This window comes from Diceros bicornis, chromosome 22 (genome assembly GCF_020826845.1).
Source record: "Diceros bicornis minor isolate mBicDic1 chromosome 22, mDicBic1.mat.cur, whole genome shotgun sequence".
In the NCBI taxonomy this organism is placed as follows: Eukaryota; Metazoa; Chordata; class Mammalia; order Perissodactyla; family Rhinocerotidae; genus Diceros; species Diceros bicornis.
In genome coordinates, this window is record NC_080761.1 from 54091637 (window position 1) to 54112358 (window position 20722).

Below are 20722 nucleotides of genomic sequence, written 5' to 3' on the forward strand. Positions count from 1 at the left end.
GAGCGTTTGCCCAGCCCCAAATCCTTGCTGCTTCCTCTGCTACTATCCTTGGGCTTCTCTTGCTGTCAGATCCAGTTAGCAGGGATTCCCTTACTTTTTGTTTATCTTTTTATGCAGAGAAGGTTTAGTCAATGCTGTAGACAGCCAGCCTGATCCAATATGTTTATCCCATCTCCATGGGTGGAGACATTTTTAAATTTCCTAGTTCAGAGTCTTATAAATCACCACCAAAAATGTGAGTTAGCCTGATGTTTACCCGTTTGTTCTGCCTGGTAGTGGTTGTAAGCTGGAACAATACTGATCTTCAGCTAACAACCCAGCCCCTGAGCTGTAGGATGGATAGGCCCAGCGCAGAGGTGCTCTGAGAGCTCCTTCATTCCTGTCCTAGAGCTGACAGTTAGTAGGGAAGACAGACACTGAGTACATAATCACAGTGGGCCAAGTAGAGGATGTTATGGAGGCATGTGACAGGGGTTGACATGGTTGACTCCTCAAGCCCTAAAGGCTGAAGAGTAGCTGGCTGGGTGAAAGTGTTGCCCCACAATAATCCCTCTCATCTTGCCCTTGCCTAGTGGGAAATCTACGATGCCTATGTAGAGGAGCTGGAGAAGCAGGAAAAGACCAAAGAAAAGGAGAAGACAAAAACCCCAGTGGCTAAAAAAATGGGGAAGATGGCCATGAGGAAGATGACATCTATGGAGTCCCAGGTTTGGTGAGGGTTCCCATGGCTCTGTCACAGAGAATGACTGAGTGGGACCTTGGCTCCTGGGTAGACAGAAGCCTGGCTATCTGGGAAGGCTTCACAAACACTTAAAAGGGGGGGCTAGTGTTGAAGTATGAATATTCTTTCCTTGTGGGAAGATGTGAGGAGAGCTACAACTGTCTCTAGCATTCTACACTCCCCCCAATTTTGTATAGGTCTGGAGGCTAGCAGTAATTCAGGGTTGTTGGGCTAGGGGGAGCCCTGGAAGAGCTAGGGAGTCTTCCCAAGGTGGGGCTGTGAGGATAAGGAACCACCTCCCTGGGCAAGTGCTCATGGGGTTTGGGAGGGTGATTTGCTCTTTAACCTTCAGTCCTCAGGTTTCCTTGCACTTAATTCTTTAGATGAGTCTTCAGGGACAGGAGCGAGGTCAGAACTGACCACAGGTACCAGCAAGTCCTGGCCAATGGGTGTGGCCACTGTGGGCTGGGTTTGCCATGAGGAGCCTTGTAGGAGTTATTATAGAGGTCATGGTTGGGGGGCTCATTGTAGGTGTAGCCAGCATAGGTTTGGGATCATCATGGAAGTTACAGCGATAAGTCACTGCAGGGAGGGTCACCACAGGGAGATGCTGAAAGGACACGTTTGTCCCTTCGACGGAGAGAAGGCTGGGTCAAGGACCCAGAGTCCCAGTATTGAGCTCAGGGTGGGTTGCTGTGTGGTGAGGCAGTAAGGACAAGGCCCACAGGAAGCTGGGGGCTGAGTTCAGCACCTTGGAGAGCTCCCAGGCAGCTCTCAGGGAAGTGGCTCTGCTGCACCCCAGAATCAAGGCCGGATCAGTTAAAGGAAGTTCTGCTTCCTTTGTCTGAGATATGCCCACTGCCACTCAGTTCCATGTCCCCGATAAAGTCACATTTTGGGGGAGGTTTGGGAGTTCCCTGCCTTGGCTTAGCAGAAACTGCCCCAATCGGTTTCATTCAATCACAGACCGAGCAGTTGGTGATCATGACCATACCAGGCACTGGAACCCTGAGGTGAAAGATGGATGCACTGCAGGTGCCCTGTCCAGACCCTTGACTTCCCCTGCACCATTCCCTAGAGGTTAGGGCTTCAGGGGCTGTTGGTCTGGGTCAGGGTTCGCATGAAGATCCATCAGGGGTTTGGCTTATAGCCTCTGTGCTGGGGCCATAGTTGCAGAAACCCTAACTGCAGTCACCAAGACCCAGAGATCAGAAGAAAGGTCCCTGTGGCTGAGACTGAAAGCTGTCCTTGGCTCTAAGCCCTGCCAGAGTTGGTGTCTAACCAACACCCTCAGGCAGGCAGGACCACCCCCTCCGTCACACTGGGTCCTTCCAGCTTGGCTGACATGGAGGGCTGTGATACAGGCAGATTCCACCCCTGTGGACCGAGAAGCCACAGTGGAGGCAGGACACTGGGGAGTATACCATACTCCCCCCAGTGAATACTTTAGTGTGCAACCTCTCCCCAAGGGAATTGAGCTCAAACTGGGAATCCCAAGCACTGGGCCAGGCTGTCTGTAGGATAGAGTGGGTGTGGCAGTCACCTTCCCCTTTGCTCAAGCCCAGTGCTTGAGCAGTGTGAAATCCCTTTCTCAGAGACCCGGGTGTGACTAGGTTGGTCTAAAACTCAAGTGTGTGGGAGGGGAGAAAGCAGAATAACTTCAGGACACTCTGTAGTAAGGTCTGCAATGGTAGATCTCAGGTTTCTGTCTCATTAATGATTTGGGTGAATGTACAGAATGAATGCAAGCTTGTCTAATCTGAGTGATTAGGGCAGGAATGGGGGAAAGGGCTCGGAGTCCACAAGCTCAGTCAGAACCAATAAAGAGCTGTGGCTGCTCAGGTAACACAGTACCCAGAACAAAGGAGGTGACGGTCCACCCTACTCTCTCCTCAGAGCACATATGGAGCCTGAATCTCCCAATACTAGGAGAGGGTATTCAGGCTGGGGAGGGACTGGCTCTCTGTGTGGGGTTGACAGCATGGGCCCTGGAGTCCATAGACCTGAGTTTATATCCTTGCTGTGCCACTGATTAGCTGGGATTTTCTGAAACCTCAGTTTCCTCATCTGTAAAGACATCCTAATGATACCTACTTTCCAAGGTTGTTGTCAGAACCCAAGATAATGTATGTACAGCCCCTGACATAGTACTTACTGGATACTGGATACTGATTGATAGGTGGTGGCTGTTGTTATTAACATGCCATGTGGCTGATGGAGTTGGGACGGTTCACCTGGAGAAGGGCCGACTCGGGGAATGAGGCACTATCCTCTTACATCAGAGGAGCTATCACCAGGCACACAGTTCTCTGTGGCCAGAGGACAGAGTTAGGACCGTGGGTAGAAGACCTTGGGGAGTTAGGTTTCAGCTAGCAGGCTGTCTGCCCACAGAAGATGCTGCCTGACACAGGAGAAGCATTTGCCAGGAAGCTGCCAAGGGGAAAGGATCCTGCTTTTTGTCAGGAGTAGGGGGAGTAGCTGGGAACAGGTGAACTCTGAAGACTGTGGTTGTAAGACTCCAGTGAATGTCCTCGGTCAGTTTCTGAGATAAACTTGGAGTCAGTTTGAGACCTGACAAAAGGCTCCCAGAGGGCAGCTCCCCACATGGGACTTTGTAAGCCCCCGCCGCACTGGTCTGCATGTTTCCCCTGACACCACCACCACCGGGCACGGGGTTAATAACAGCATGAGCGTTGCTACATTTAGTCCTACAATGGCCCTGTGATGCAGGTGCCATTGTCCATCCCCACTTTATCGTGAGGACTCTAAGACTCAGAGAAGTTAAGTAATGCCCAAGGTTGCCACCCAGCTCCTAGTCTGTGGGATGGGATGGGAATGCAGGTCTGTGTAGTTCAAGAAGCTATTCTCTAACCACTGCCTGACACTGTCACTCCTGGGAAACCTCATCCTCAGGGACCATGGGCCTGGCTCCCTGGATCCCCTCTAGGGGGCTGCCCACTCCCAGCTGGCTCACTCCCGCCACCTGCCCTAAACTCTGTGTTCCTTTCTTGTCAGCCCCAAACTCTTTGCTCCTCTATTAACGTGCTAAGTGGTTCACCTTGTGGATTTATGGAATTTCACATAATGATAATCTTGTTTTTTGGTTCAAAATGAGTCATTTTTCCCTGACATGAAACTTCCTTCTTTCTCTTTGGTCTGGGCAGTGGGCAGGGCCCTGGACTAGGCGTCAGCCCTGCCTGGTGCTCCCTGTGTGCAAGCATGTCTCTCTTCCCTCTCTGGGCCTCCATGTCTTCCTCAATTCTTGACTAAATAAGTTGGACCAGAAGATCTCGGAGGCCTTTTGTGGGTCTTTGTCATCACTGAGCTGGTGAAGCCTCTCTGTCTCGTCCAAAGAAGCCTCCACCTGCCCTCGTCTGCTCTCTCTCCAATCCTTCCCTGGGCTCTCATTGATGCCCTGTCTTGTGTGCAGAGATATGCCTTCTCCGGAAGAAGCTCAGAATGAAGAGCATGAGCTCTGTTCAGGGGCCAAGTATGGCAGTGCAGTCTCCTTGTGCCACTTGTGAACCGGGGGTTCCCAGAGCTGGGTGTGGTGGGGCATGCAGAGATACCCTTACAGAGCGATCTGGGGTGGCCAGTGTCAGAGAGGCATTGCTGAACCACTTGCGAGTATGGGCTGTGGCTCAGGGCATGACCTTTCCAGACGCTAGCTTATGAGGACCTGTGGCCTCTACATCCCCACAGAGTGATGATATCACTAAAGTGACCCAAGCTGCTAAAATCGTGGAGCGGATGGTCAACCAGAACACATATGATGACATTGCTCAAGGTAAGATTTGAAGTGCTGGCAACCACTGTTATTACCTGTATCGAAAGTCCCCCATACAAGGCGAGTGTTTGAGTGTCCCCTGCTAGTTCCCATAGGTACAAGGGGAGAAAAAAATAATCCCTCCCTCCTCTGGATGTCGCTAGAGAGACGAGACTTATGCAGATCAACCATGGACAGTGGCATAAGAAATAATGGTTGTAGTGATGAGATCTGACAATGGGGTAGCAAAAAATACCTGCACATCAGTAACCCAATGTCATCTTCCCAAGAACCCTGGGAGGCAGGCTGAGCAGAAATTATTACCTCCACTTTACACATGAGGATGCTAAGGCCAAGGTCACCTGGCCAGTGAATGGCAGAGAGGACCCAAATCTAGGTTTTGAGCTTCCTACTTCTGTGCTCTGTCCTCTACGCAGTCCAGCTTGGGGACAATATAAATGCTAGAATGTACCAGATGACAGAGCCTCGAGATGGAAGAAGGGAATGAGGGATGAGTGGCAGCAGTCAAGGAAGGCTTCAGGGAGCGCTGAGCTGGGAGCCAAGGGGTAAGCAGAGTTGGAGGGGGAGGTTAGCGAAGGGCAGACGTTCTGGGCAGGACACAGCATAAGCAGTGACTTGGTGGTGAAAATGAATTGGAATGGACTCTGGGGACAAGGGGCAGCAGGCTCAGTGACCCAAACAGGGGTTTTGTTAGAAAGTGGTGAGAGTTCAGGCTGGAGAGGTGGCTGAAGCCAGTTAATGAAGGGCCTCAAATATCATGCAGGGAGTCTGAGCTTTCTCTGCAGACAGTTCAAAGATACTGTCCAGGCAGGGACATTGCCGATGAGAGCAAGGCTGGAGGAGGATGGGATTGGGCAGAATACAGGGACAGAGGCGAAGGTGAGGTTCTGGAGTGGGATGGAGTGGGCCTCGCCACACCTGACCCAGACTGCAGCCTAGGGGATGGAGAAAAAGGAGCAGTTACAACCGTAAGAAACAAGCCCCATGTTCCCTGGGAAAGGCCTATGTACCAGGCGTTGTGCTGTGCAATTTATATGTATTATTTTATTTCATCCTGACAGCCACACTGTCAGGTATAAACCATTATTATCTCCATTTTATAGATGAGAAATTCAGGCTAGATTGTTCTCACTTGTTCAAAATCACAGCTCATGTGAGGTGTGAGTGGTGGAATCAGGACTCGAACACAGGCCCCTTGGATCCACAGCCTGAGCACTTCAGCACTGGGCTACAGAGCCCCTGAGCTGGACGGGACATTTCAAATAAACACTCAATAGGTCTATGCTGGTGATTAATTGGTGATGAGGTGAAGAAAGAGATTGATTCAGAAACGCTTCAGTCCTGGAGGCCTGGGAAATTCTGGTGTCTTTGATGGAGCCAGGGAAACGGAATCCTTCCCATGGTGTGAATGGCACATTCCCGAGTGGCTCGTATTTCCCTAAGAGGTTGTGCATTTATGTGGAGCAGCTGCCTCCCCAGAGTTGGCAGCTCCTCGCTGCTGGCTGGTCTCCGTTGCTGACAGCCCAGGGCTCTTCTTGGTGACTTGATGCTCATGGCTCACCCACGGGACAGAGAAGCCGGGGCTGCCAAGACCCGCAGCCTAAACAAGCCCCCTTGTTATCATTCAGGCTGGAAAACGACCTTGAGTGCTTTTCAAAGCTGTCAAAGTACACAGCAGCTGTGAATGAATTTGTCACTCACACAGCTTGGCTCCCTGAAACCCAGCCTGTGCAACCAGCCCACCAAAGGGCTGCAAACATGATTAATACCCGTGGAGAAACTGGCCTTGGTGAACCTTTTTCATTTATAAGAACACAGTCACATCAAAATGCATTGAACTTTGATTTTTTTAATTGCATACTCTTTTCCCTTTGGGAAAGTGTAATCACGAAGAAGTGAAAATAGAGAAGTGTTACCAATTAATCTCCTTTCTGAAACGAGGTATTTTCAAAGACGGCCCGAGCCCAGGGATCTCTGATCTGATCCAGGCTCACGCCTCCGACCACTCTAATCTTTCTTTGTTCTGAGACATTTTTAAGATTTGACTTTAGTCCTACAACCTCAAGGTGTGGGGCACTGTGAGAGAGGTTGGCCATGCCGAGGCATGTCCTTGACCGTGTTAGATGAGAGGATTCATTTTCTAATGGGTCACCTTTGGTTGGAAAGAAGACTAGAACCATTTCACTTCTGTTGATTTATTTCATTGCATTCTTTGAATGTCATTGGGTGTGTGCTCTGCGGCTGGCCCTGCGCTAGGCACTGCGGGCCCAGAGATGAATCTAACATGCTTCCTGCTCTCCAGGAGCTGTCTGGTGAGGGAGGCAGGCAAAAGGATAAAAAGAGGCGACACAGTGTGACAGACGTTTCCGTAGAGGAGAGGCACAGGGCTGGAATGGAGGAAGAAATGCTCACTAGAAAGTGAAGGCCTCACAGGGGAGGAGGAGTTTGATCTGGATCTGGAGTGAGTAGGAGTTTGCTGGGAAGATGGAGGAGCAGGATATTTTAGACACTATTTGATATAGAGGGTATGTGGACAGCTGGCTGGAAATGACACGGAAGCAGTGGCCTGGAGCCGTGGTCTGAGCAGGGAGCCCCTGTGCAAGGAGAGCCATTGGGGGGTTTTCAGTGGGGTGGGGGAGGTGTGCGGTGAGGTGATGTATTGGTTCTCGCTCTGGTGGTTCTGTGGGACGTGGACTGGAGGGGGAGTTACTGGAGGCAGGGAGACCAGTTAGGAGGATGTTGTAATAATCCAGGTGATGGCTATTGGGGCCTAAACCTGAGTAGTGGTTATGGGTTTGGAGAGAAGTGAATGGATTAAAAAGATAATGAGAAGGAAAATATGAGAGATGATGGAAAGAGATCAGTCAAGGGTTACCTAGGTTTCTGGCTCAGACACATGGAAGGATGGATGCAACTTCTACCTAAGTTAGAGGAAACGGGAGGCAGAGACAATTTAGGGCAGGAGATGAACTTGAGTTCAGGTGGGCAAACCTGGGATTTTATCTATGTGGACATCGTGGCTTTATTGTAATTTACCTCGAACCACAATGATGACAGTAACAATAACACATATAGAGCACTTACTATGTGCAGGTATTTTTCTAAGTACTTTACATATATTAACTCAATTAATCCTCACAACAGTCCTTTGAGATAGGTACTATTTCTATTCCCAGTCTGAAACACAGAGAGGTTAATTGTTTTGGACAAAGGAGGTACAGACAGAAAGTGGAGGACCTGGGTTTGTCGTAAAGTGGCAGTCCCAGGGCTGACTCAGCTGTGTGTGTTTAAGATTTTAAGTACTACGAGGATGCTGCTGACGAATACCGGGACCAGGAGGGTACCCTGCTGCCGCTCTGGAAGTTCCAAAACGACAAAGCCAAGCGCCTGGCCGTCACCGCCCTCTGCTGGTAAGTGTAGACATTGCAGCAACCCCAGAGCCCCTGAGCGCCTGCGGGTGCCAAGCCCTGAGCTGGGCACTTCTACTGCACTTAGCCACCTTGAGGGTGACACGTAGCATTGTGGAAAAAATGGGACTGGGATTCTTTTGGGGTTGTGGGGTCAGCCCAGGTCTCTAAGCTGGACAGTAGATGTCTGCAGTGCAGTTAAGCACTAGTGTTCACGGGAAGGCCCGTGTCCATGGGAGGGCCATGTCCATTTCCTGGGCCAACGGGTTCATATCTCTTTTGCAGGAATCCAAAATACAACGATCTCTTTGCAGTGGGACATGGCTCCTGTAAGTGATCTGGCTCTTCATTCATTTGTTCACTCAACCAGCAAACATTAAGTACCTGCTCCGTGCAGAGTTCTTTGCCAGGTGTGAAAGATACAAAGATGACTAGGATACAGTCACTGCCCTCAAGGGGCACACAGTCTAATGGGGAAGACCGACCATCACACCAGCAATTAGTGCTGGGTAGAGAGATGCCACAAGGAGCCTTGAAGGAGTTATTGTGGTGAAGAGGGAGGAGGAGAGCACTTCTGCATATGCAGAGGTCCGGAGGCATGAGAGATATGGGAGGAAATGAAGTGCCGTGGGGCCAGGGTGGCCCCCAGGGGGCGTGGTAAGCCATTCCAAGAAGCTTGGACCTTCTCCTGAGGGCAGATTTCTGACCTTATCCCCAGGGGAAACCACTGGAGGAATTTGAGCAGGGCAGGGACACGACCAGTGCAGGGGGCACTTGCAGGCACGAGACCGGAGGCTGGGGGACCAGTCAGGAGGAGTGAGGCATCCCAAGGAGGGATAGCAGGGTGTGAGCCCCAACTGTGGAGTGGAGACGGAGAAGCAGGTGTGACAGGCATGCAAAGGTAGACTGGAGCAGACCTGGGGAGGGAGGTGTGGCGGGGCTGATGGAATGCGTTTCCTCGTCAGGCCCTGGAGCAGAGGGCTGGTGCTTGCTGTCCATCCCTTGGCCCTGAGCCCTGGGAAACCGCTGTTGCTCAGGGTGTTGCTGTCCCTTCCAGTCCCCCCAGCAGGAGGCAGCACCGTGGTAACTGTGTGGATTTGCTTTCCTTCCTTGTTCCTCGGTCCCTGCAGAAGCCCCTGCCTCCCCACTGGCCCGGGCGTTCCCCCTTCCTAACGGGAGAGGGCCCCACAGTTCGCGTTAGCCGCAGCTCCGCTAACAGCTTGTTCTCTGGCTGGGAGGATCAGCTTCTGCAAACAGAAAAACCTTTCCATTCTCCAAGCTGCTGCTGGCTGGCAGGCATACAAGCTCCTGGTCTCTGCCCCTCAGACCGCCTGTCTGCCCAGTCCAAGTCTTTGACTGTGGTGGGGGAGGTGGGGGGGGGTGGCAAGGAGGAGTTGGTGTTTGTCATTCCTCTCAGGGAGGAGGCCTTGGAGCTGCTCCCAGTCTCGTGGTCTGGGCCGCCTTTGAGGATGCCCTAAATGCCCGCTTTGTGTCCCCACTCCTAAGGGTGGGCTGCTGCCAAGTGGGAAGCACCCTCCCGCTTTGGCAGGGAACTAGCACATTCCTCCTTCTCTGCTGTAGCTACTGGGCCTGGAACAGGGCCTGGGGGCTGGGCAGGCCCTCCCAAGAGTGGGTGTGGATTCCCCTGTGAAGCTGCTCTCAGCCCAGGCTCTCTGCCCAGGACTGAGGTAGGGGTGTGCGGGGCTCCCCAGCAGGTGGGAGGAGAAATGGCTTCAGCTCCAGCCCGGTCCTCCTCCCACCCCGGGCCAGAAGCAGGGTCAGCTGGTTGGAGTTATGTGGAGACTCTCCGTGGGGGCAGCCTTAGCCAGGAGCAGTGGAGAAGGGTAACCCAACCCCCAAGAATAGATGACCCCAAGCCTGACAGGCCCAGCAGCCTCCGTTGGGCAGACGTGTGCCCAGGAAGGGTCTCTTTGTGCTTCATTGGTCCTTTCAGCCACATCCACATGCCTGGGTGCTGCCACAGTCAGCTGCAGACATTCTGGCTGGAGTGTCACTTCCCAGTGGTGTGACCTGGGGCCAGTGACTTCACAGTCATTGAGTCATGGTTCCTCATGGGTGACGTAGAGAGACTGACACCTGCCAGCCCTCCATCCCAGGGCAACTGTGAGGCACACTTGAAAGAAAGGCCTCAGATGTGCCCTGTGAGCCATAGGAACCCCCCACACAGAAATGACAATCATCGCTGATTTGTCTGTCATTCTGGCCCCCAGCTTTCCTGCAGGTCCCTTTGGGGGCCTTGGCAGAGAAAGGGAGCGTGAGGACAGAGGGGAATCAGACGAGCCCCTGCCGACTCCCTCAGAGAGCGGGGCCCTCTCTCACTGTGGCTGTGGCGCTGGTATTTGCTGTTGCTGTCATTTGCCTGGGAATCGACCAGCTTTCAGGTGGCCTCTGTTCTCCAGAGCCTTGCATATCTGGGTACCACTCTGCAGAGGCCTGAGCAGAGCCGGTTGGGGCTGGGGCTCAGAAGAGCCCCTGCACTTACTGCTGAGGTCGCCTCTGGGAGTGCTGTGCTCTTGAGTGCCAGGTACCTCTCTGGAAGAAAGGGCAAAGCTGAGGCAGGCAGAGGGCACACTAGTTACTGGACGGGGTCGTTGTAAGGAGCAGCTGGCTCGCCAGCATCCATCACACTGTCTTTGGAAGCTCTCAGATGCCAGCCTCCCAGCATCAGACTTCGCCGCCTGCAGACAAACACTGAGTGAGAATTTGAGTTTGTGGTTGGGTTTGACTCTAATGAGCTCAGCCCAGGCCTCCTTTTGCCTGGGATTCTCAGATGTTTATTCTGTGACCCAGTCAAATAAGACTTTGGCGGGGGTAGATGTGTACTCTAGGAAGGACTGGGACCAGTCTCCTATTTTGGGGACAGGGCAGGTTGGCTGGAGCCAGGCCAGGAGCAGGAGGTGGGGAAAGGGGGCCAGGCAGTTGCCCAAAACAGCACAGAAGCATTCGCACCGCCTCCCCTCTGGGGCTGCTGGGTACCGGGTGGTGGGCATGCCAGGCTGTGTCCAGGGCAGAGACTGGCGTGCCCCCAGGGCCAGGCTCCGTGTCTCCCTAGAGTGGAAAAAGAGGCCATCAGCAGGCGAAAGCAGATGGAAGAACACTGAGGGGCATAGAGATCTGGTCCAGGAAGAGATGGCCCAGGGGGCGAAGCTGGGATGTAATTATGTCAGCCTGCTGCACTGAAGGGGTCCTTTCCAGCCCATTAGCCACTTCATAGCAGGAAAATGGAGACTCCTCACGGTCTGTCGGGCAGGGATGGTGGAACAGATCCTGGAAACCCTGTGTAGTCACAGGAGACGGGTAGGAAGCTTCCCAGTGGGCCATGTCTTGGAAGGCAGAGGAGCCAGCTGTCCCTCTGGGGGCAGCACCCTCAGAAAGGGCCAGAGTCAGGCCCTGAGTCCCAACGCTTGACCAGCTCCCCCTCTGTCCCACCACATCCTGGCCTGTCCCTGAGCCTGCCCAGGCCAGAGATACACTTGTAGGGATTTAAATCTTTCCTGATCATTTATTTGTCAGCTTTGCTAATTAAGCAGTGTTAATTTCATTTACCGAAAATGGAAATTCATCCACCTCATTTCTCCCCGTTCATCCTCCACACACAAAATCCATCACTTCTCGGCTGCAGGCTGCGTAAAATTTACAGGACTAATTATGTTGTCAGGTCTCTTTGTAAATACAGTCCATAAAGGCCACTGCGCTCGCCGGGTTGTAGGCGAGGGCATTCCCGTTGTGAGTTTAATTACTGGTTAGTTATTTAGGTTCTCAAATGTTTGCCTCGTTTTCCCTAAATCAAATTAAATGTCCCGCTTGATGTATTCTGTCTCCAAGGCCTTGCCCTTATTCCCCACGCTGTTTAAACATGACTTCTAGTCGGATGACAGTGCTTGGAAAAGCCCAGCTTCCTGGGCGGCTGGTCCCGGCCTGGCACCACGGCCTCTGGGCCACACTGGACATCTGGAACCTTCGAGGACTGGTGCCCTTTTTTGGGGGCGGATTTGGGCTGGTCCCTGCCTTTGGAGACTGTGAAAATCTTACCCCAAGGGGCATTTCTATTCCCGGAGTCCGAGGTGGCAGGGCTGGGGTGTGGGAAACTCAGGGAGTTTCACTATTGTCATCAGAAGAGCTGAGGATCATTGCTCCACCCCCTGATATCTACAGGTCCTGTTTCCAAACGACCCCAGGAAAAAGGGCTATCTATGAGGTCTTCTCCCTCTGATTCCTAAAAACAGAGTTTGGGTCAACCTTCCCTGAATGCCTACTATAGTAATTTCCTATTGCTGCTATAGCAAATTACCACAAACACGATGGCTGAAAACAATGCACACTCATTATCTTACAGCTCTGGAGGTCAGAAGTCTAAAATGGGTTTCACTGAACAAAAATCAGGTGTCAGCAGGGCTTCATTCCTTCCGGAGGATCTAGGGGAACATCCATTTCCTTGCCTTTTCTAGCTTCTAGAAGCTGCCCATATTCCATGGCTCGTGGCCCCCTTCCAGCTAGTAATTGCATCATTCTGACATCTGCTTCTGTTGTCACATCTCCTTCTCTGAGTCTCCTACCTCCCTCTTTCCCTAATAAGGACCCCTGTGATTACATTGAGTCCACCCAGATAATCCAGGATAATCTCCCCATCTCAAGGTCTTTAACTTAATCACATCTGCAAAATCTCTTTTGCCGTGCAAAGTGACATATTTATGGGTTCTGGGGATTAGGACATGGACATCTTTGGGGAGGCCATTATTCTGCCTACCACAGCCCCCCTCCCAGTGCCTCTCATATGACTTAATAAGGGAGTTGTTGAACAGCAGCTGCCTTGGAGCCAGCCCTGGGCTGGACTCATTTGGGATGCCACAGAAGAGAGGACGAGGCTGCTGTCCGAGGCTGGCTTTGTACCCTTGTTGCTGCAGCTTGGCATTCATTTCCCTCTCACCACTGACCTGGCTTAGGCTGATGCTCCAACATGCCCTCTGCTTGCCTTGCCCTCCCTGAATCCTGAGCAGGAACCCAGGCTTCTCCTGACAGCCAGAACTCTCCAGAGTGGCCCCCAGAATCTGTTACTTGCAGAGCAGGGGTGGAGCTGTGGGGCTGAAGCCCCCACTGGTGGTTGCCAGTTCAAGAGGACATCCATCCATGCTCCTCACTGGGCACTACTCTGCCAGGGCCCTAGCAGAGGGAGCTGAGGGTGGTGAGAGCTTCGGTCTATGGTGGAAGTAAGCCACCCCTCCCCTGAGACCATGGCTTTCCAAGAACTGCCAGATCAGGCTCTAGTATGTTGATTATCCTCCCCCAAATCTAGTGGATCATTGAAGGTCAGAGTGAGGGAGGCCTTAGAGATTATCCAGCAGAGCAGGGTTAGCAGGAGGCCTTCTCTGGAAAGAGCAAGCCTGCTGGGCCACGCCAGGCCACGCTCACTCCATCCTTCAGTGGCAGGCTAAGGAAAACACCTGCTCATGACCACTCAAAATAATGGGATACAGGTAGAGGAGTACCTCATGCGGGAGCACTCACAGATGAGAGAGGCTGGGGGCTGAATGGTCTGGAAGGCTTCCTGGAAAAGGACAAAAATACAAAGTGGAGTGGGGGAGCTAAGGCCAGGCTGCAGCCCTCACCCTTGTCTCGGGGTCACAGAGAGACGGTCTCTCTCTCTCCCTCTGCCCCTCCCTCTCCCTCCCTCTCTGCTCTCCTCTATTCTTCCTTCCCTCTACCCAGCCACATATACTTACTGAAATCCTATGGCCTGGAGGAACCTGGAATTCATTCACTGCTCTAGACTTCAGAGTCTCTGTCTGTTTAGACAATGGAGTGTGGGTTTAGGGGCTCCCATCTGTGTCACTGGACCCTCCAGTCCTGCTTTGAGGAGCCAAGGAGTTTGTGGGGTTCAGGGCAAAGTACACCAGGGCCCAGGGCCCAAGGCTCTGTAAGCCCTGAGCTGATGGGATGCTAGCTTCCCTGAGAACTGGAGCACTGTGTGTGCCCTTGATGCCAAGGTCGTACTGGGACTGCTGGTGACCTGGCTATGATACCATGCTGGGAATGTTGGAGGGCTGGGCCACGATTTCGCTAGGTTTCTGGTAACCTGAATGATGCTATCACATGGGGACCACTGGTGGTCTGAGTAGTGATGTCATTTTAGGACTCGTGGAAGACAAAATAACAATATCATGCTTGGACTGTTGGAGGGTTGGGCTGTGACGTCACACCGGCTGTACTTAGAGAATGGAACAGTGAGGTCTCCTAGGAGCCACTGGAGTCAGGGATGAGAAGATCATAGAATAAGATGGAGTGGAGAGGAAGCCCCAGTTAAATGAGAGTTTTCTTTGCTTTCCTGGGGTGGTTTGGCAGACAGAGCACTGAACTGGAATTCGGGAAACACATAGTCTAGTCATGATTAGGAGCTGTGATCTTTACGTCAGGAGGGCTCGTTTGGTTGCAAGTAACAGAGACCACTAGAGCCAGCTTAAGAAAGGCGGGCTCGTTGGCAGGATGCTGTGACCCGGGAGCTAAGGCCTTAGTGTGACTGGTTGCTCACTATGTCCCTCTCTCATGAAATCCATGCTTCTCTCTGCCAGAAGTTTCCTCGTACCATGCTTAACTGCTGTGTCCCTTACACAGTCTTCAGTCCGGATTCTGGAGGGATTGGCCTGGCTTTGCCGGCCACCACCACCCCATTAGGTCTGATGCCCCTTCCCCTCCTTTCTCCACCTCCATGTAATGACCAGATTAGGGCTATTCCCCTGAGCGGGGTAATTTCAGCTGTAAAACAGGATATTGGGTGTGACAAACACCATGTGATGGGTCTGATGCTCCTGGGCACACTGCTCCTCCCCTCTGGCCTCCATTTACCCATCTATAAAATCAGAGGCCATAAGTCCAGCTTCTAGTCCCAGTGGTTCTGTGAGTAGATCAGACATGTCCTCACTACAGAGTTGCTAAACCAGCCTAGTGTCTCCTGCCCTCCTTTCCTGGGTTCCCTGGTCATGAAGGCTCTGTGCGCCCATGCAGGGGCAGGGGTGCTTGGAGTCTGTCCAGAGAAAGCAAGTCATCACTGCTGTCCCTCAAGGGGCTAGGTCCGGTGCCAGAGTGAGAGCAAGTGTGAGGGTCATGCCCACCTTTGCCCTTTGGTGCAGGAAGGAGAGATCTGAGTCCTCAGCCTGAGCGTCAGTCACCCACCTAGCCACACTTTCATCCACCCTTTTGCCCACTCACTCACCCTCTGCAGTCTTGCCTGGTATCAAGGACAGAGTGGACATCAAGGGCACCGACAGCTCGCCTCTGGCCTGGCAGTTAACACCCTGAGTACCCAGGGAGGGGCTTACCTCATTCCCTGCAGGGCCTGGCTCTCTCATCACACTCAGGGCTGCTGAGGGCAAGCCCACATCTTAAGTGGGGTATCTCTGTCCCTGCCAGTGTCCTGCCCGGGGGAGGCCTAGATCAGGTGCTCAGGATTTATGTGATGAACAAAGGAGCTACAAGTGATGGTCACACTGCCCAGTTCAAGCCCTTCATGAACTGGGTGGGAAAGACACTCCCCTCAGCCAGCTGCAGATCTCCCCCTTCAAGAGTCAGCCCTCCGGGCCCACTCTGGAGCCCCACAGGGTGAGGTACTGCCAGCTCCCCACCCCCCCTCAAGGCCAGCTGCCTACTGGCTCTGAGATAGTGCCAGACCCAGGGTGACCGGACTTGGCTCCAGAGGATCTGGAAGCCCCCCAGCTCCTCCTCTTTGGGAGATGCTCACTTTCCCAAAAACAGAAGCATTTTCCTTCCTGACCACTGCGTGGCAGGGAGGGCCCTCATCTCAGCTAAAGGGCTGCCTTAGCATAACAGGGCCCCCAAAACGGGGGGCTGCTCTACCTTCCACCTCTCCAGCTCTGGCTTTCTGAGCTTGGGAAGGGTCCTGAGCTGGTGGCAGGAGAGCTGGACTCAAGGCTGGGACTGGATTCTGTTCGGTGATTGCCTTATCAGGATGGGCGCCAAGTGTGCAGAGAATGAAAGAAAGAGCAGGAGGCACTCCCTTGACATGGGGTGGGCAGGAAGGAGGACCTCTGCCCAGTGGGCCACTGTTGATCTGTGCCCAGGCCAGAAGGATGGCACTGTGGCCTGTGGAAGCCTGACTGGCTGGCCTGGGACTTCTTGATCCTGGGAACATCCTAGAGCTAGGGTTCAGGCTGCAACTGGGGACTGTGGGGCCAGAGGGTATGGGAAGATGCCCACAGGTGGTGAGTTTGGGACTCATATAGACAATTCCATGTTAGTCCAAACTGAACCCATGTCCTCAGCTGGGCGTGGGGGACACATGGGCATTATCCAGGCATCTATAGACAGCAGCCTGCCCCTGGGCATCTCTGAGGGCACTGCTCCTTCCCAAGCCCACACACATTCTTCACTTAGCAACTCTTTGAGGCTGCATCCCCCTTTCCTGTACCCCAGGGAGAATAAGGAGAAGGGCTGTCCGTCCCTCAGATAAGCCTGGTCATGTGATCTCTTGGATCCTCCCATGAGTCCTGAGAAGGGGTAGGCCCAGTCTCATGATTCCATGTCACAGATGGAGAAGACAAAGCCCCGAGAGGAATCCCATGCTCTCTGGCAGAGGCAGAGCAGGCCAGGGCTTGTCCCTGTGGTGGGGGAGGGGCCGGGGCAGGGCAGCTGGATCCTCCACTCACAGCTGCCCAACTTCCCTGGGGCAGATGACTTCATGAAGCAGAGCCGGGGCATGCTGCTGCTCTACAGCATGAAGAACCCCAGCTTCCCGGAATACATCTTCAGCAGCGAGAGCGGCATCATGTGTCTCGACATGCACGTGGACCACCCCTACCTGGTGGTGGTGGGCCACTACGACGGCAACGTGGCCATTTACAACCTCAAGAAGCCACACTCCCAGCCCTCCTTCCGCAGCTCGGCCAAGTCTGGCAAGCACACGGACCCTGTGTGGCAGGTCAGCCTCCAGCCAGGATGGGAGCAGTGGCTGTGGATGAGTAGGGATGAGTAGCGTGCAGGCCCAGGAGCCACTGGAGGAGGGAGCTTGGGGAGGAGAGGCCACAGGCAAGGGGGTGGGGATGACGGGTACCAGCTTAGAGGCCAAGGGGCTGGGTGCGAGAAGGGGCAGAGAGGGGCGGCAGGTGAGAATCAAGAGGGAAGCAGCTCTGCAGTAAGAGCGGGGCTCTGGTGCCCCAGAGCTCCCATCAGGAGGGCCCATCTGTCCCCTGAGGATCTCTTAGGAGTGGTGATTGGTGACTCAGAGCCCGTGGCTGGAAGCCTCAAGGGCTTGACAGGCCTCTGCTGAGTATGTCAAGGGCTCCAGTTCCCTGTCTCTGGGCTCCTCAGCACCCCCAGGGGCTCTCCTCTACCCCTGGGCTAGATTTGGGGGACTCCCAGACAGGGGTAGGTGCTGCTGGTTGTCTGCCCTCTGGGTGGGGCTGTAAGGCCTGGTAGGCAAGGTCTGTCCTGGGGCTTCTCTATGCACCCATGTTCTCCAGATGGGCACAGAATGGGGCCATTTCCTGGACACTGTGCCTGGATTTCACCCGACTCTATCTCCCATCTTAGTGCACTGGGAGCGGATCTCACGGTGTCAGTCTCAGAGGGTCTCTTAGCTCTGGCTTTGCAGGCCCTTCCTCACTGTGTTCTAAAGGTCCTCCTGCTTCTGAGGCTGTGCATCCTTACCTCACAGGCAGGTCTGGGAGAATCTAAGGATGGATTTCTGCCTCAAGTTGCCCAAGGCCTCTGGACCTCTTCTCATCTTCCTCTGCCCCCTGCCTTGACAAAGTCTGCAGGCAGGATCTGTACCCCTGCCTTTCTGGCCCTGAGCTCTCTGAGTCATGTGGACACCCACCTCAGGCACTGGCTCTCAGCTTTCAGACAGGCCTGAGCAGAGGGAGGACTGTCCAGGCACAGGGGGCATGGTGGCCTCTCAGCTTCATCCTTTGCCCAGAGCCAGGGCACAGGGAGGGAGGCACCCCCTCCCACTAAACACTCTCTCCCCTACTCTTCACCAAGGCAGGGCCAGAGCTTGCAGCCTCAGGAGTCCTCTCCTCTGAAAAGCCCACCTCCCAGTTCGTCCTCCGGGCACACAGAGACACAGGGTGGATGTCTGCAGAGTCTTTAAAGCCTAGGGAGAGGAGAAAAGACCCACTTTGATCAGACTGAAGCAGCACCAGCCCTGCCCCTGCTCTCCATGCTCAGACAGCCCAGGGCCAAGCAGGGCACATCTCTGGTTGGCCTGACCACCCTCCTCAAGCCCAGGAGAGGGCGAGGGGCCGAGGCCAACCACCCTACTCCCACTCTGCCATGTTCTCTGAATCAGGTAGCAGGTTGGGGAAAGAAATGGGGCATGCAGAAGACACATGATCCCTTTCACTGGGTGGGTGCTGGGGAGACTGTGGCCCACCTGGACAGAGGTAGCCTTCTGCGCTCCCACCATCCTGTCAGGAAAACAGGGCTGCTGCCTTTGCAAAACCGAACACTGAGAGTTCTTGGCTGGAATCATGGCTTGTGACATGGACAGGGCCTGCCTGTCTCCTCAGTTCCCTTCTTTCTCTCTCATTCCCCTCCTTCCCCATGCCTCTACCGGGTCATCCCTGTTCAGTAACTCCTCACTGTTGGCTCCTTGGGAGCTGAGGATGGTAACGACTTGGTCTCTAGAGTTCCTGGTGGGGACATAACCACAGCCACAGGCTAAGCAGGACAGGGCAGTATGCTAAGTGCTAAAGAGGGCCCGTGGGGGCACTGAGGAGAGGCATCCAGACTGTCTAGGATGGAGAACACGGGCAGGAGGGCCAGGGAGGTCTTCCTAAAGGAAGCAACACCTGAGCTGAATTGTGAGGGCTGAGACCATATTAGTTAGCTGAAGAAGGGTACAGGGGGGTCACACGTGTAATGACACAGGGGCATCAAGCAGAGAGGCCTGCTAGGAAACAACACATCATTTAGGGCACAGTGTGAGAGATGGGGAGGGGGCGCAGGACCTGAGCAAAGGAGGGGCCCCCAATCCCAAGTGTGCTTCTCTAGCGAATAGGAAGGCTGGTTTCAAATGGCGTGTTAGTACAGGAGCCCAGTATAGTGAAGAGATGACAGTGGAGCCGCTCTGGTGGGATCCCGTCCTGCTTGCTTGAGGGGCCCTGTTCCAACTCCTCTGAGGTGCTTTCACAGGCTCCTAAGAGCTCCCCAGCTTAGTACGAAAATCGCTGCCCAACCATCAGGGTGTTTTGGGCAGAGAAGTCCCACAGGCATTCTTGTGTCCTGGAGACGGACTCTGGCTGCAGCCTGAGCTCAAGCAGGGGGAGGGGAGATAGCAACGAGAAGACAGCTGAGAGCCTTCGAGGCCGTGCAGCCAATAGAAGGAAACAACCAACCGGATGTGGGAAAAGGGAGAACCGGTGACGCTGCCTGGCACTCTGGTTTGGGGGACCCAATAGGGCATCCACGGAGGTGAGAAATGGCAGAAGAGGAACAGGTTTGGCCAGAGGTAAATCTGAGAAGCCAGAGGAGGTGTCCTACCGGCAGCTGGCTGTAGAAGCTGGAGCTTGAAGGTGAGCCGGGCTAGTGTGTGAGATGTCAGAGACATCAGAGTCTAGGTCCTTCTCTTGGTGGAGGCCAGAGTTGTGGTTCTGGGTCTCACATGCCAGGCTGGGGCAGAAGGACTTTGTTCTGTTGGCAACGGCGAGCCATGGCAGCTTTTGGAGCCACGGAGAGAAATGTCCATTCAGAGGGGATGGCTTCCTGTCCCATGGCACAGGCTACTCCCTAAGGAGCCCATCTGGGTGGCCTGGCCCTGTTCAAGCCCCACTGTGAAGCCCCAATGAGCAACAAACACTCTGTGGTGTGTGTGGGGGTATTCTTTGCTACACCGGGGAAGGGCACAGGAAGGATATATGCGCAGAGACTGCCGTCAAGCAGGTCTCCCTAATCAGATAAGGCAGAAGAGAAGGAATCCGTTAGGCAGGCTCCATCTCCTCCCTACACCTGCTGCTGGGCATTCATTCATTCTCTTAACTCCACTTACCACCTGCCCCCCCTTTTATTCCTACCCTCCCACCTTCACCCAAGGAGCACGTGTGTGACTTGCACACACACACATACACACTCACTTGCAAATACACACACCACCCCCCATTGGGCATCAGGCTGCTAAGTGGGGTGTGAAATACAGTTTCCATGCATGCTCGCGGCTGCTCATTAAACACTTCCCTTTGTAGCTCCCTAGCGCCTCTTACAGCCTGGCCTTTAACACCCCCGTCCCGTCCCCCCTTTTAAAGGGACTACCTTTACACAGAGGGGGAAAAGGTCTCAGCATCAGGGCGGCTCTGACTTGTGCCTTACAGGCTCTGTGGTGTCCTAGGCCCCCCAGTGACAGCGCAAAAGAGCCAGCTGCCCAGACAGGCACAAGCAGGACTGGGCCCGCCCTCCTGCAGCTCTGATCCACCAGGCCTGGGGGGCGGTTGGGGAGGGGCAATCCCCACTCCCCCTCACCACACCCATCAACAGCCATGGTGACAGCTGTGGTTACAGGCAGCGGCCCTGGGTTCCCGTCCTCCCTCACTGGGCCTCTGCTTGTGACAGGGGGAAGGGACGGTGGTCCCAGCATGGGAGGTCTGGAGGGAGCTGGAGAACGGAAAGCTCTGGGCACCCAGCCCCACCCCAGCTCTCCAGGACACGGCTTGGCCAGGCCTCCACATCTGGCAACAGAAACTTGAGCCTCAAGCGTGTCATCTTCATAAGACAACAGCTCTGTCTCCAAAACACTTTCCCATATGTTTGCTTCCAGCCTGAGAAGATGGGTGGGGCGGGACTATT

At 54.0% G+C, this 20722-nt stretch overlaps 1 protein-coding gene across 1 annotated transcript in view; it reads left to right on the forward strand.

Annotated features, from left to right (window-relative positions):
* DNAI1 (dynein axonemal intermediate chain 1) overlaps positions 1–20722 on the forward strand; it is a 58919-nt gene that overhangs the window by 29166 nt on the left and 9031 nt on the right. Inside the window, exons 9-13 of the mRNA XM_058566139.1 lie at positions 573–707; positions 4424–4508; positions 7801–7918; positions 8201–8244; positions 16618–16865. Coding sequence (XP_058422122.1) covers positions 573–707; positions 4424–4508; positions 7801–7918; positions 8201–8244; positions 16618–16865 — 630 coding nt within the window. The remainder of the gene's footprint in view (positions 1–572; positions 708–4423; positions 4509–7800; positions 7919–8200; positions 8245–16617; positions 16866–20722) is intronic.